Source organism: Podarcis gaigeae (assembly GCF_964106915.1).
Source record: "Podarcis gaigeae genome assembly, chromosome: 5".
Classification (NCBI taxonomy): Eukaryota; Metazoa; Chordata; class Lepidosauria; order Squamata; family Lacertidae; genus Podarcis; species Podarcis gaigeae.
Genome location: NC_139681.1, coordinates 36,422,544 through 36,437,501, shown reverse-complemented (window position 1 = coordinate 36,437,501; position 14,958 = coordinate 36,422,544). Strand labels below are relative to the sequence as shown.

At 42.4% G+C, this 14,958-nt stretch overlaps 1 protein-coding gene across 1 annotated transcript in view; it reads right to left on the bottom strand.

The window, feature by feature from the left end:
- LOC310845555 (lipase member M-like) overlaps positions 1-13,622 on the bottom strand; it is a 38,484-nt gene extending 24,862 nt beyond the window's left edge. The window contains exons 1-4 of the mRNA XM_083740752.1: positions 13,517-13,622; positions 13,077-13,194; positions 11,132-11,330; positions 8,156-8,265 (exon numbers count right to left, since the gene is read on the bottom strand). Coding sequence (XP_083596878.1) covers positions 8,156-8,265; positions 11,132-11,330; positions 13,077-13,194; positions 13,517-13,618 — 529 coding nt within the window. The 5' untranslated portion in view covers positions 13,619-13,622. The remainder of the gene's footprint in view (positions 1-8,155; positions 8,266-11,131; positions 11,331-13,076; positions 13,195-13,516) is intronic.
- Positions 13,623-14,958: the final 1,336 nt, after the last annotated feature.

Below are 14,958 nucleotides of genomic sequence, written 5' to 3'. Positions count from 1 at the left end.
TATCCACTTAAGTTGTACCTGAGCCTTGAGTGACAGCAAAGGATCTAGGAGTACCCCCAAGCTACAAACCTGCTCCTTCAAAGGAAGTGTAGCCCCATCAAGAGCAGGCAATCTCCCACCCATCTTCTCCCACCCACTAACAGTGTCTCAGTCTTATCTGGATCGAGTTTCAGTTTGTTGGCTCTCATTCAGTCCATTACCGAGGCAAGACACTGGCCCAGCACTTCCACTGCCTCACCTGCATATGTAAAGGGAAAATAGAGCTGAGTGTCATCAGCATACTGCTGACAACATACTTCAAACCTCCGGATAACCCCACCCAGCGGTTTCATGTAGTTGTTAAACAATGTAGGGGATAGGATTGAGTCTTGTAGAACCCCACATTGAAGGTTCCATGGGGCTGAAAAGCATTCCCCAAGCAACACCCTCTGGGAACAACCAAGTAGGACTGGAACCACCGCAAAGGGGTGCCATGCACCCTTAGTTCGGTGGTTGATGTTGGTTGATGGTTGATCGAAAGCTGCTGAGAGGTCGAGAAGAATTAACAGGGACATGTTTCCCTTGTCTCTCTCTCAACAGAGGTCATCATACAGGGCAACCAAAGCAGTTTCTGGCCAAAACCAGGCCAAAACCCTGTTTGAAATGGACTGTGGTCATGTTGAAAGCTGCAGAACTCCAGTCTTGAGGAGAGAACCCACAGTACTTGTTTATGCTCATGATGGTGCCCCATGGAGCCATAGGTACATAGCCAAAATCCTGCCTCCTAGTGTTACCTCTAAATGGGACAGAGATTCCTGTATTTAATAAGAACATAATAAAAGCCTGCTAGATTAGGCCAGTGGCTGACAGGAGCTTGCCTTCAACAGCTCACTGGCTAGCAACCTAGCGAAATCAGAGACTCGGAGATCTTCTTTCAGTGCTTTATTTCAATCAATGAACACACATGGAGATATGGAATGTAAACCTCAACACTTGAACTGAAGTTGCTCAGAATGATGCTCCTGCCTTCCCCCTGGCTGTTACTTCGTAGTCCTCAGACTTCTCCTGCCATCTACGGTGGCTTCTAAGGAAATCCCTTTGCGCCTGTTTAGCTTTCTGCTCTGAGACCTGGGGGAAGGAGGGCGCTCTAGCATACTCTCCAGAGACACCATGTCACTGGGCTGCTGTACTGAGTTAGCGCCGGCATCTTAATCCACCATCTCTCCTTGGAGCTCCTTGACACGTTTTGGGAACAGGGAAGTAAGATTAGAATGTCAGGAGAGAGATGCAAGGTCAATGAATTCTACTATCTGTTGTGTCAGTGCCAGCAGGTAGAATTAATTTGATGATGAGCAATAGGTAATGGCGGGGGCACCTCAATTTACAAATTGATCATGAATACACATTATGCAGACCCACTGCAGCATCTACAGTCACATGGAATATATGCAGTATATATGACTTTTATAACATTTTATTTGTACTTCTGCATCAGATACAATACATCAGGAAATTCTTTCTTTGGAATATCAAGACCAAATAAAGAATCTGCATGCTGCCATTCAGGAATATACTTATGGAAAACCAAATTAGAGATCCGAGGAAGCAACAGCTTAATGTCCTTTATGTTTTCTATAATATCATGTCCACCATACCACACAGCAGTTGGCACAACCATGTCTTCGATTTGATAGAATGGAGGAGTGGTCTGTGGATGAAAAGATTAGAGTGATTAAAATGGGTTTCACCTACCAATCATAGATTTTTACCTGTTTTCTTAGCCTTCTGGCTGTTCATATGCAGGACTATCAAAACTCTGGGATGTGTGACCTATGGTCCTGGAAAATGGTACCTTGAGCATTAGTTTCAACTTTTCTTCTCCAATATCTTAATGGATCTGTGATGTATTACTGATTTACTGTGCACTGTTGATATATGTGTCCAGGATAATTATTGGATGACTGATTGAGCATAGCATATGCTAACATTGTGGGATGTATGATGACATTGAGGATCTGTGTCAGGAGTAATGTGTATGTCTGACAAAGTGACAAATGGTTCAACTTGGTACTTTTAGGATCTGGGGTTCACGGTCTTGCAGGCATGAGGTTTAGAAAGTTTTAGAAGGCTATGCAATATATTTCTTTCCCACTACCATTTCATTGCTTCACAACTACTTCTACATTCCTGCTTCTGCAAACAAAATAACAGTTTTGAAACTATCGTCTATCTATCTATCTATCTATCTATCTATCTATCTATCGTCTATCTATCTGTCATCTATCATCTATCTATCTCTATCCATCTATCTATCCACATCCACAAACACACACATGCTGAACATGTGCGGCTTTATATTTTAAAAAGCACTTAAAACATAGTACCATCAAGACCACAGGAATAAAATTGAGTTTGTTTCTGCTTTTCTGAGGCCAAACACATCTCCTTGGGCATAAGCAACATCCCAATGTAAGAAAAGGATAATATGATAAATGAAATAAATGAAATAAATAAATAAAATAAAATAAAATAAAATAAGCATCTGTAACCACATAGAGGCCTTTACAAAAGAATGAGGAAAGAAAGATGCTGTGGCGACCAGCATCAGCTTTTTGGAGCGCAGCATGTTGATGCTGGCCGAGGTACTGTCACCGTACTTGTTTGCATTTGCCTGTGTTATCTGGTGCTCTTTTGGGCTGTGGAATCCAGGACCTCAGCCATGAGGCCCAGGCATGGCTGTACAAGGAAGCATTAAGGGTTTACCAGGAGAGAGATGGGATCTAGGTTTACAATGTTGGCATCCAGCTGTCTTCGGAGACAATTCCAGCGATGAAGTCAAACAGCTGCATTAGCAGTGCGCAGGTGACCTTGCCAGTGACGCAAGCCTGGGCAATGTGCATGGCATCCCTGGGGTGTCCGGACCCCACGCTTGGTTCATGGTTGTTCTCCAAAGGAAATATGAACAATACATTTGGCACCAGCTTGGCTGCAGAAGTTCTTAGAAGGAGGCATACAAGGTGGCATCCAACCATCTCAGGGATTCCACTCCACATTTGTGCAGGGTTTACTCCTTAACATTTTCTTTTCATTTTGTGGTGACCCACTAAGTTCAATGAGAGTTAGTCCCAAATAAATATGCAGCTTTAACACATTGAAATCTCTGACAAATCCCCATCACCACAACCCTTATAATTACCGTGTTGTATATAGCCTTGTTCTTACTGCCATAGTCAAAACGTTTGAATTCTTTTGATTTAAAAATCTAAAAAAGTTGAGGAAAAGGAATGAATATTTGAATTTTTAATTGTGACATATTTATAACTTGCACATAATGAATAAAAAATTGCTTGGTAATTTCTTAGGTTGGATCTACACTGACCTGTTTAACATTATTTCCAGAATAATATTAGATATGTCATTCTAAAGCAACACAGGGCATACTTGTGAATTAAAACTTTTTTTTACCTTGGGATGGTGTTTTTTTCCCCCTCCCCTAAATGTAAGTAATACCTGGCTAAACCATTTTCCAAAATGCTTTTTCTTTCCCTGCTGCTGGGTGCTGGTTGCTCTGATCCACCCTCTGGTGTCACAGTTTAATCCTCCCTCCCTACGTCCCTCTGAGTCCTTTGTTATCTGTGCATGTAAGCCTTTCAAATTTAAATGAAGCTGAACACCACCTCTCAAATTCCATTAGAGGGGAGCAGCGTTTGAATGCATTTTTTTTAAAAGGTAAAACACTATATAGAGACATATGAGCAGTTTTTCACCAATAAAAGAGCATAAAACAGTTACAAATTAAGCAATAAAAAAGACAAGGCAATAATGCATTATGAATGTAAAATGTAGGATGTATTGTGTTATCAAAACCAATTCCTTAACCCTTCCTTAACGTTAAAAACTATGAGCATAGATCCACCCTAAATATTTGAGTCCACTACATATTTTTCTATTTCTAGTCATATAATTGGCTTAATCATAATCATAATAAATAATTTTATTATTTATAACCCACCCATCTGGCTGGGTTTCCTCAGCCACTCTGGGCAGCTTACAGCATATATATAAACATAATAAAACATGAAACATTAAAAACTTCCCAATACATGGCTGCCTTCAGATATCTTCTAAAAGTTGTGTAGTTCTTTATCTCCTTGAAATCTGAAGGGAGGGCATTCCACAGGGAAGAATAATTTGCAATATTCACATTACCAGTTCTTGCCAAATTGTAAAAGGTAATGAGCAGGGCTATCTTCTAGAAAAAGAGGTACTGGAGCTCTCCTATTTTTAGGCGGAGCACCCCTGCAGGGAAAAAATAAAAACTTTCACCGCTGCCCTCCACCACACCACCCAAATCATCCTGCCAACCACCACCTCTGCCAAGCAGCCCAAAGCGCCGTGCCGTCCGTGTTGCACAGCCATCTGCAAGGGGACGGTACCAGAAAATTACAGATCAGCCAGAACGCACCCATGAGGTGGCAGAATGCAACAAAGGGGTGCCGGAACTCAGTTTCAGTGAGTTCTGGCTGAAAAAAACCCCTGGTAATGAGAAACTGCAGTGTGAAAATTCAAACTTAACTCTCACCTCAAACAGAATGAATAAAAAATTGCTTGATGTTTGAATTTAAGAATTACTCTTTAGACAATGCAATGGAAAACTTTCTCTTTCATTCTTCTTTCATGCAACCTATTTAAGGATATTTATTTTTGCTTTCGTTTGCATGTTATTATTGCCAGTTTTGACACCTGTAGATGCATATATATCATATATAGCATGTACCATTTATTGCTATATTGTTTTTCATTTACTGTAACTTTCCTGTCACCTTCTGAAAATTAAAAAAGAAAACCCTTATTCACACACATTAAACATGCATTTGAATATCAAATGACCTCTGAATTTTGAAAAAAGGAAAAACATGCATTAAACCCTACCTGGGCCAAGTGGATCAAGTTTTTTACAGAAGCAAAATCAGGGAAAATTCCAGCAATCACGTCTACTCGACTCTAGGGGATAAATAATAGGCATGGAAACATTTTTTTAGAATCGTCTCTGAATATTCAGTGAGTGGGGGGAAGGGATGAATTACACTAGCAAAAAGTCACATGCATTTGGGACCCAACTACATTGGCAAAGAAAAAGTGCTTTATATGTGTTTTATATGCATTATAACACTGTGACACCAGATGGTGCTGTGGAGTTCCGTTTTTGCCAACCCAATTTTTCATACAAAGTTTACAAGGTGTTTAACTGAAACCCTTCTTTGATGTGTCTAGATCCAGCCCAGGGTAATACAATATATATAAACCTTGATGAAAGGGAAAGGCAAATTATATAGGAAAGCATACAGCTCAGAAAAGATGTGGCAGCAGAGGTTGGGAGCTTTGTGCTGATTTGCTTTTTTATTTTTATACTATTTTAATAGTGCATGTGTTTTTTCTAGTGTTTGATTGAAAGCCTTCTTGTGAATTTATTGGAATTTTTTTTTAAGTTATAAACATTCAAAAAAAATTAAAAGGTAAGTTAAAATATTGTATTTTTCATCTATTATCAACTTCGTCAATAAAAGTTACAACAAAAACCATACAGCTTATTCTTTCTGTAATGTACCAGGGCCTCTTCCACAAAGATTATTCTCAATACTAGCTGCAACATTTACAGACTTGGTTAGTCAATTGTACCTTTAGGGCTACAATCCCATACATGCATATCTTGGAGCATGTACCATTGGGCTCCATCATATTAATTTCTGAATACACATGTTTTGGATTCCATCGCTAATTTATAATTTATCTATTAAAATGAATTCGGTTTTCTGCAAAATATATTGCTGGTTGGAGAGAAAAAAGGGAGTACTGGTTTTTGTCAATATATGTAGAAGAATAAAGAGTCAACTTACCACATTTAAGTTATTTTGATTGCATCCAACAGAAAGGAAAATAAGTTGGAGGCAAAAATTGTCTATCAATGGATAACTACACAGCTTGGCATTCAGTCTTTTCAGTTTGTTACTGAAAAGGACAAATTCTTTCTTTCCCCATATGAGCTGTAAAATAAACACAGAGATCTTTGTGATTCTTTGGTAGGTTTCTGGAGGAAACATCGGCTTTAGATCCATTTCAGTCCAGGTTCCGTCCTGGTTTCGGGACCGAGATGGCTCTGATCGCCCTAACAGATGATCTCCGTAGAAAACTGGATTGAGGCGGGTCGGTACTGCTGATTCTCTTAGATTTGTCAGAAGCCTTTGACATGGTCAATCATGATCTTTGGACCACCGCCTCGCTGACGTGAGGATACAGGGCATAGCCTGAAAATGGCTGTGCTCCTTTATTTCTGGTTGGGGACAGAGGGTGGCGCTAGGGAGGGAGATGTTGTCGTGCCTTTCCTTGGTGTATGGAGTGCTGCAGGATGCAATCCTCTCCCCAATGCTTTTTAACATCTTTATGAACCCCTTGCCCAGATTGTCTGGAGCTTTGGGCTGGTTTGTCACCAATATGCTGATGACACTCAGCTCTATCTGCTGATGGATGGCCACACCGACTCGGCCCTGGACACACTGACCAGATGCTTGAAAGCTGTGGCTGGATGGTTTCGTGGGAGCCAATTGAAACTAAATCCTTCGAAGACAGAGGTACTATGGCTGGGTCGGGATGGCATGGGGATGAGGGACCAACTCCCTTCTCTTGCAGGGGCCCAATTAGTGCCATTACCTTCTGTTAAGAGTCTGGGTATAATCCTTGGCGCCTCAGTTTCCATGGAGGCACAGGTTACAGCAACAGCCAAGGCGACCTTTTTTCACCTTTGCCGCATCAAGCAGTTGGTCCCTTACCTTTCCCGCCCCGACCTGGCCACAGTGATCCATGCAACAGTCACCTCCAGGCTTTACTACTGTAATTCGCTCTATGTGGGGCTGTCCTTGAAGTTGTCCCAGAAACTCCAGCGGGTGCAGAATGCTGTAGCGAGGCTCCTCACGGGGTCTCTGTCATGGGAGCATATTCACCCAGTGCTTTTCCAGCTGCACTGGCTCCCAGTAGAGTACGGGGTCAGATTTAAGGTGCTGGTTTTGACCTTTAAAGCCCTTCATGGCCTAGGACCCTCATACCTATTGGACCGCCTCTCCCAATATACCCCACAGAGGGCCTTAAGGTCCATAAATAGCAACACCCTAGAGGTACCGGGTCCTAAGGAAGTCAGATTAGCTTCAACCAGAGCCAGGGCCTTTTCAACACTGGCTCCAGCCTGGTGGAACGCTCTGTCTCATGGCCCTGCAGGATCTGATTTCTTTCCACAGGGCCTGTAAGACAGAGTTGTTCCGCCTGGCCTTTGGCTTGGAATCAATTTGATTGCTTCCCCTCTTTCTTTTCTCCTTTCTCCTTCTGTGTTGGAACTCCTATTTGGGGACTTCCCTGGCTTTTTTCTTGCCCATGTAGGACCAGTCTGGATAGTTAGCCTTGGTGAAGACTTGACGTTTTCATCCCAAAAAAAGTTTTTGAGTTTCCACTGAAATCAGGCTGCATTTTAATGTTTTAATGTTGTATTTTAATCTTGTTTTTAAAGCTGTATTTCAATCAATTGTTTTTATATTTGGTTTTAGCCACCTGAGCCCAGTCTTGACTGGGGAGGGCAGGGTATAAATAAAAATTATTATTATTATTATTATTATTATTATTATTATTATTATTCTCTTTAGGATTAATATGTGAGGATTAATTAAACCAGATATTGCATGACCTCCCCCAAAATAATGACAAATGGATAAACTTAAAGATTGAACTGTCCATATCACTAAACTGATTATGTTAGAAGACCACATTAACACACTATAAAAACCTATGAGAAATACCTACGCTTATTAATGCATCTGGAAGACTGAGAAATAGCACAGAAGGTCCACTGGTGCCGACAAGTGTGTAGGTAGGACCAAAAGTTATAAAGAGCTTGACTTTCTGAGCGAGCTGAGGTAAGAGTGAAAAGGTAATTAAACCTGCCAAAGAGAAAGAATTCCAGCATTCAGCAGCTGTGCCAAATATATGGGAGCCAAAAGTCCTTGCTTATTGTTCCTTCAATCAAAATTTTTAGGTTTCAACTATACCAGTGATGGGAATTTTTGATTGTAAGAAGGCCTTTTAAAAAAGGGCTCGGGCAGTAAACACATTCCATTCATTTCTTATTACTTACCAAGTGTCCCACCCTGAGACTGACTGATAACATACAATCCTTCTTGCTTAGTTTTCTGCAGGATAAAATTTATTGTTGCTGGAATATCATATATCGCAATTTCATGGATGCTGTAAGACATTAAGGTAAAGGTAAAGGACCCGTGGTGGGTTAAGTTACTGTATTTTATGCTGTTTTTTGTTGCATCAATTAAGTGTTTTAAATTTGTTGTTAGCCACTCTGAGCCTGGTTTTCTGAACAGGGAAAGTTGGGGTAGAAATAAAAGTTTATTATTATTATCATCATCATCATCATTATTATTATTATTATTATTATTATTATTATTAAGTCCAGTCAAAGGTGACTATGGGGTTGTGGCATTCATCTCGCTTTCAGACCAAGGGAGCCGGCATTTGTCCCCAGACAGCTTTCCGGGTCATGTGCCCAGCATGACTAAACCACTTCTGGTGCAACGGAACACCGTGACGGAAACCAGAGTACATGGAAACGCCATTTCCCTTCCCACCGCAGTCGTACCTATTTATCTCCTTGCACTGGTGTGCTTTCAAACTGCTTAGTTGACAGGAGCTGGGACAGAGCAACAGGAGCTCACTCCATTGTGGGACTTCGAACCACTGACCTTCTGATCAGCAGGCCCAAGAGGCTCAGTGGTTTAGACCACAGTGCCACCCGCTTAGTAGTCATACATACAAAATGCAGGTGAAGTTTTCTCCACTTATCCTTCTGTTTCATTACTAAAGCACACTATTAGAAGTATGCATTGACTCTGCCTCAAATAATGAGGTAATTTGGGCTATGATTCCCCATTCCTATACAGGATTGTGCCATTAAAAAAGCATTTAACTACTTAGAATGCCACCACTTCGTGAGAATTGTAATCAAGTGATATATAAATTGTAAGGGGGAAATGTAAGAAATTCCAACTAGCTCTGTTTCCTCACCCCCACCCATGCCAAAAGAATAGTACAGTCTTCAGGGGTCAATGGGGAGTTCACCATTTCTTTCTCTCCCCCTCCCCAACCTCATGTTCAGTCAGATTTAAAACCCTAAATAAGCATGTAGTCAGCTTCCATGGACTTGTTTGATGCAGAGGAATGGTGCGAGGAACCAGCTGGGGGGTCACCAGGGAAGAAGGCTCAGAGCCTGGGGAGTGGTGGTGGAACGACAACAAGAGGTCAGAAGGAGAAGATGGAGACAACAGGAAAGAGGAGGTGTCAGACTCTGAAGCAGTAAGAAGGCTTAGTGAGCTATGAGAGTCTGTGGCAGAAAGTCGTCCAGCACCAGATGCAAAAGCTGAAGCAGCAGGGTGTGATGAGGAAGGCCAAGAGGCAGAGATGAGTTCTTTGAACTGTGAACTGACAAGCATGCTCCTATGACATCAGCAGAGGCAGGGAGAAGTATGACAGGTGAGAGCCTTCACCTGCATCTCCTTCTCCTCTTCTTGCACAATCCACCATTTCCACAATCCACAATTCCAGATTGGCTTGATTCAGTTCAGGTCCTAAGATTTGTCCAGAGCAAATGCACAGTCCTAATTATGATCTCAGAGCCCCACAAATTCAGTCTGCATGAATATAGAGAAAGTCATGCATTTTGTCATGTTGATGTTGGCTCTAAAAATAATAAAAAAGGGAACCGCAATCCACCATGTCCCATCTTTGGGAACTCTTTCCAGGATTGAAGCACTTCTGACACAACAGAAGGAAAAAAGATACGTTGTTAGCAGTTGTACTTCAGAGACAGCAGTTACAGTGGTGCCCCGCAAGACGAATGCCTCGCAAGACGGAAAACCCGCTAGACGAAAGGGTTTTCCGTTTTGGAGGCACTTCGCAAGATGATTTCCCTATGGGCTTGCTTCGCAAGACGAAACGTCTTGCGAGTTTGTTTCCTTTTTCTTAAAACCGTTACTGTAATACAGTACTGTACCAAGTTTGAAGCGGGAACTGGGCTGGCAGCGAGCGAACGAGGGAGCGACCTACCTTTTCCAGTTTCAGCCTTGGGGAAGGAGAGCGTCTCGCTCCACGAATGAACGCAAGGCAAGAAAAGAGCAGGAGCAAATCTCTTCCAAGCGTGATCGCGAGTAACCCGATACGAGAGAGAGGGAGAGAGAGAGAGAGACTCCGGAGACAGAGCGTGTGCGTAAAAGCACACGAAAGAAAGACTGCAGAAGGAGCCAAAGAACAAATAACAGACTTGGGCGCAACAGAAGCGGGATCTAGCAGAACGACGCAGAGGGATCCTCTTCTGGAGAGGGCACAGAGGAGGCAGCGGATCTGGCTGGGTCTCTGCGCCGCCGCCTCTGCCTATCTCTCTCTCTCCCCCTCCCCACGTGGCTGCTCCATTTTCCCCTAACTGCGTGAAGGCAGGAGGAGGGGGACCAAGGAGGAGGAGGCATCCACTGCGCTTGGGCTGCCACGAAGGCGCCTTTGTGGGGGTGGGAAGAAGCCGGGAGCAGCTGCCGAGACTGTGGGGAGCCCGGCGGTGTGGCGCAAGGTAACGGAGGGAGCAAGGGAGAGTCCGCGCCGGGCGCTTCGTGCGTCTGCCCTCAGTTCCTGGGCTCGAACTTCCTTTGGCAGCTCGTGGAGAGAGAGGGAGAGGAGCGGGCTGGGGCTTTGATGTGGGACGCGGTTTGACGGAGCGAAGATGCGGCAAGGCTTGGCGACAGAGGAAGGGGGCTGTTTTCATGGGGAGGTGGGAGGGGGTGTCTTTGCCTCTTCCTGGCAACAGATCCTCCAGGCTGTGGAAACTCCTCCTGCTGGGGAGCGACCCGCTTTGTGCTTTGCCCGCTATCCCATTATAAAAGGAGTACTGTAATAATGTTCATACAGTAATACAGTACCAGGGTGCATTCGTGCTTCGCAAGCCGAAAAAAATCGCAAAACGAAACAACTCACGGAACGAATTAATTTCGTCTTGCGAGGCACCACTGTACTACCATTGTCTCAATTATCCAAGTTACAAGTTGTCTCTTTATACCTGAAATCCCAGAATTCTTCTTGGTCAATTGACAGAGTCTTGTGTCTTCTAGACCAGCTGGTCCCTCTAGCATTTATCATCCAAACATCATAACCAGCATCTGCTAGGAAGAATCCGAGGCTATTGTTGGGAAGATTTGCAAGCCAGCACCTACTTTCAAGCAAAACACCATGTACCAGTAAAACAACTGGCCTAGGACCTGGGGGGAAACAGAAACAAAATGGGCAATCTACCTTATGGCTTATTTGTGTTCACTTCACCAACATTGCTCTTTGTGATGCTTTCATCTAGTCCAGGAAAAACACAATTATATATAGGACAGAGATAATTACTTGTAATTAGGTGATGACCCATGGCTCTATTAAAAAATACAGTGGTACCTCGCAAGACTAATGCCTCGTAAGACGAAAAACTCGCAAGACGAAAGAGTTTTTCGTTTTTTGAGTTGCTTCACAAGACGAATTTCCCTATGGGCTTGCATCGCAAGACGAAAACGTCTTGCAAGTTTGTTTCCTTTTTCTTAAAACCGTTAATAGATGAAACCGCAAGATGAAAAATTCGCAAGATGGAAAAACGAATTAATTTCGTCTTGCGAGGTACCACTGTATGAACAAATGTTTCCTGGAAATCATAGCCAATACAAAGGCAACATAATACAAATCATAGCCAATACAAAGGCAGTAAAGATCAGATGAGAAAGCAGAAAATTCTTCAGCTCCATTGCTGAAAATCAGTAGCTGCTTTCCTATGGCAAGATTCCATACAGGGCTGGCCCTACTGATAGGCAGAGTGAGGACAGAGTGGCATAATTGCCATCTGACTTGCCCTGCTGCTCCCAACCCTGTTATCCTAAAATGAATGGAGAATGCTATCCCTGGACTTGTCTGGATGGCTTCTTTACGTGGAATGGATTGGAGAGGGCTCTTGGGCTTCACATCAAGCAGCGACATGTCTTGAGCAGGGCCTGGCTCAATGGCATAAATAAATCATTTAGTCCATGCCACCTCATCATGACAAGGTAGTGAAAAACAAAGGTGATTAGATCTGCTCAGATAGGAAAAATTGGGCAGAAGATTGTACCCCATTTCTACAATTAATTCACCACTTCTGCACACAAAAGCTTAATCCAAACACTTCATTTTTACACAACATCAAATAGATATCAGAGCTTTGAAAGTCTTTTTAGAAAAGAAACTAATTCTAGTTCAGGTTGAACATGACCAGAAAGGAACTAGTTCCAATTCGCATTTGTCCACTTATAAAATGAACTAGTTTGGTTCATATTCAGTTCAGAGTTCAATTCACATTACCTTGAAATTTTCCTCAGCTTTCAGAATATTATAAGCTGCTGTGCTGACATATAACATATAGTAAAGAAGACTAAGAAAACATCAAAACACACACAGTGGGGTGTGACTTATTTTCTTCAACCATATGAACTTTAAACGTAAGAGCCTAAAGAGTCTAAAGTATAAAAACACATGTAGAAGAATGAACTTGAACCCCCTATGAAGTTAATTTGCATTCAGCTCACCCAGCAATTTTAGCAACAACTGTCAGGTGTAATTCAAAGATTTTTTTGAATTTAATTCAAAATCTTTTCATTCATTAAACTGAATTCATTAAACTGAATTAGCTCATCCTGAGCATTTATACGCACACATTTGTTTCCTCTGGGCTATGTGGAATCCTGCCAATACTCTTCCTCAGTGGCGTAGCACGGGGGGGCAGGGGGCCATTGCCTGGCACACAGTCTGAGGGAATGCAAACCAGGCACCCTACGCAGAGATCCCTGTCATGTGCCCTCTGCAACCTGCCCCTGCCTGGCATGTGAGTACCTGCCCGTTGGTGGTGTGGACTGGGGAGCAGAGGATGAAAAGTTCTAAGCCCTTCTCTTCCTTAAAAAAAAAATGTTATAAAAACATCAGTTATATTCCAAAATTACCTGTCTTCCCAGAACTGTGCATTCCATAAGGAATTCTGTTTATTTGTAAGTAATAGCCATCCTCTGTCAGGATTTCATACTCTTCACTGGGGTATCCCCAATATTGGATTATTTCATTCTGCAAGAACAAAGAAATTCTCAGCAAATCGAGACCTTTTTTTCTAAGTCTAGATGTGCTGCAAGGAATTTTAGGAACAATGGTGCTGAGGAGAAGAGAAAAAAGTTCTGGATCCTGCCTTCCTCCCCTGCTGGCTTTAATGAACAAAAGCAAATTCATCCATTATAATCCATCTAGCCCTCTTTGGGGTAACTCAGGGAGGCCTGAAAATCCTTCTATGAAAAGCAAATGCTTTGGAATATCTGTTAAAAGAAATGTGTACAAATTATTTTGTCCTAGCAATAGCCTGTTGTTTCCAAATGCATCTGAACAAGCAACTCACAATGGTCATAAATTCTTGAGGATTCAAGTGCCGTTTCCTGAGGAATTCTTCTGACACTGTTGTCTGTTGCATTAAGCACACCACTGCCACAAACAGCCACATCGCTGACCTGTGTAAAACAATATCTGTTGTTTCAAACTCCTTAACAAAGATGGGAAGTCTTTTTGAAAATGTTTTTATAAAGGTTGAGGGCAGGGAGTGCAATTTTAGTTCGGGTGGTGCTGTGCACGGAAGAAATGATGTTTCTGTCTTCTAAAAGTTTGAATAACTGAGATGGATGGTTTGTGAGGAAAAAATGAAAACAGATCTGCCCCATGAGGAAGAGGTATGGTTATCTCTGAAGTAAGGGAAAGCATGCTGTATTCTGTGGGAAGCAGCTTCCTGATAACTGGGGGGGAAATATCTGTTTTTGCTGGAGGTGGCATTCTTGAGGTGCTTCGGACAGATAAGGCAAAATAAATTTGTTACTTACTGCCTCTGACTCTGAGCTTCTGGAGGCAGCTCCCCAATCTGAACCAGATTTGTCTATGCCTGTCTGCTGGGATTTAAAATTTTCTTCTTATAAAAGCTTTCAAAAATAAGGAGCCAGTTTGGTTAGCAAACTGAAGCAAACCTTTTTTGTTAGGCTCCAGGCTTTGTGCAACTTAACATAGTAGCCCTGTAAATTGCATTTCAGTAAATTGCATAACACTGAGGGATACAGTATCTGACCATCTCTGTGTTTCCTTCCCTCTGAAAGCTGAGGCCCCCTCTAAGTGCGGTGAGGACTAGGATCCTTCTACTTCCCTCACCCAGACCAGAGAGCAATATATGGCAGGCTCTTACATCAGTGCCTGGTTGAATAAGGTTTGCTTCCACTGAAGCTCCAAGGGTGATAGTGTGATCTTACTTCATTTTAAACAGCTGGGGCCGGATGGTGAGGTGTTATGAGGATATAAAGATGTACGTTTTTCTGCTTATGAAGTGAATCATTCAATAGGAGGAATCTAGTAGATGCTCTTGGGTAAAGAACCTAGAAGGTTGGCACTCCCTGGATGTGAGACTAATCTCTGCCTTACAAGAGAAGGCTGTACAACTAGATGTTCTCATGCATCACCAGGATTAATTGGCATCATGCACCACAGTGGTTATTAAGATAATTGTAATTTACATATTGTTTACATGCCAGAATAAATAGCTTTCAATTATAGCTTTTTTAAAATATACAGCTGCATCTCCCTAATTTGCCAGATGACTCCAGGGATAATTGCCTGGCTGTAGATTTTAGTAAAACGTGTTCTTCTTGTGTATGCCATTTGTGTTGATCTTATGTGTGCCAATAACACAAAGGTTGCAGGTTTGGTCCTCATATGCGACAGCTGCTTGGTCCTGCATTGCAGGGGGTTTGACCAAATTAGGGTTTCTTATACTTGGGTCACTGGCAGTTTTTGGACTACAGTTCC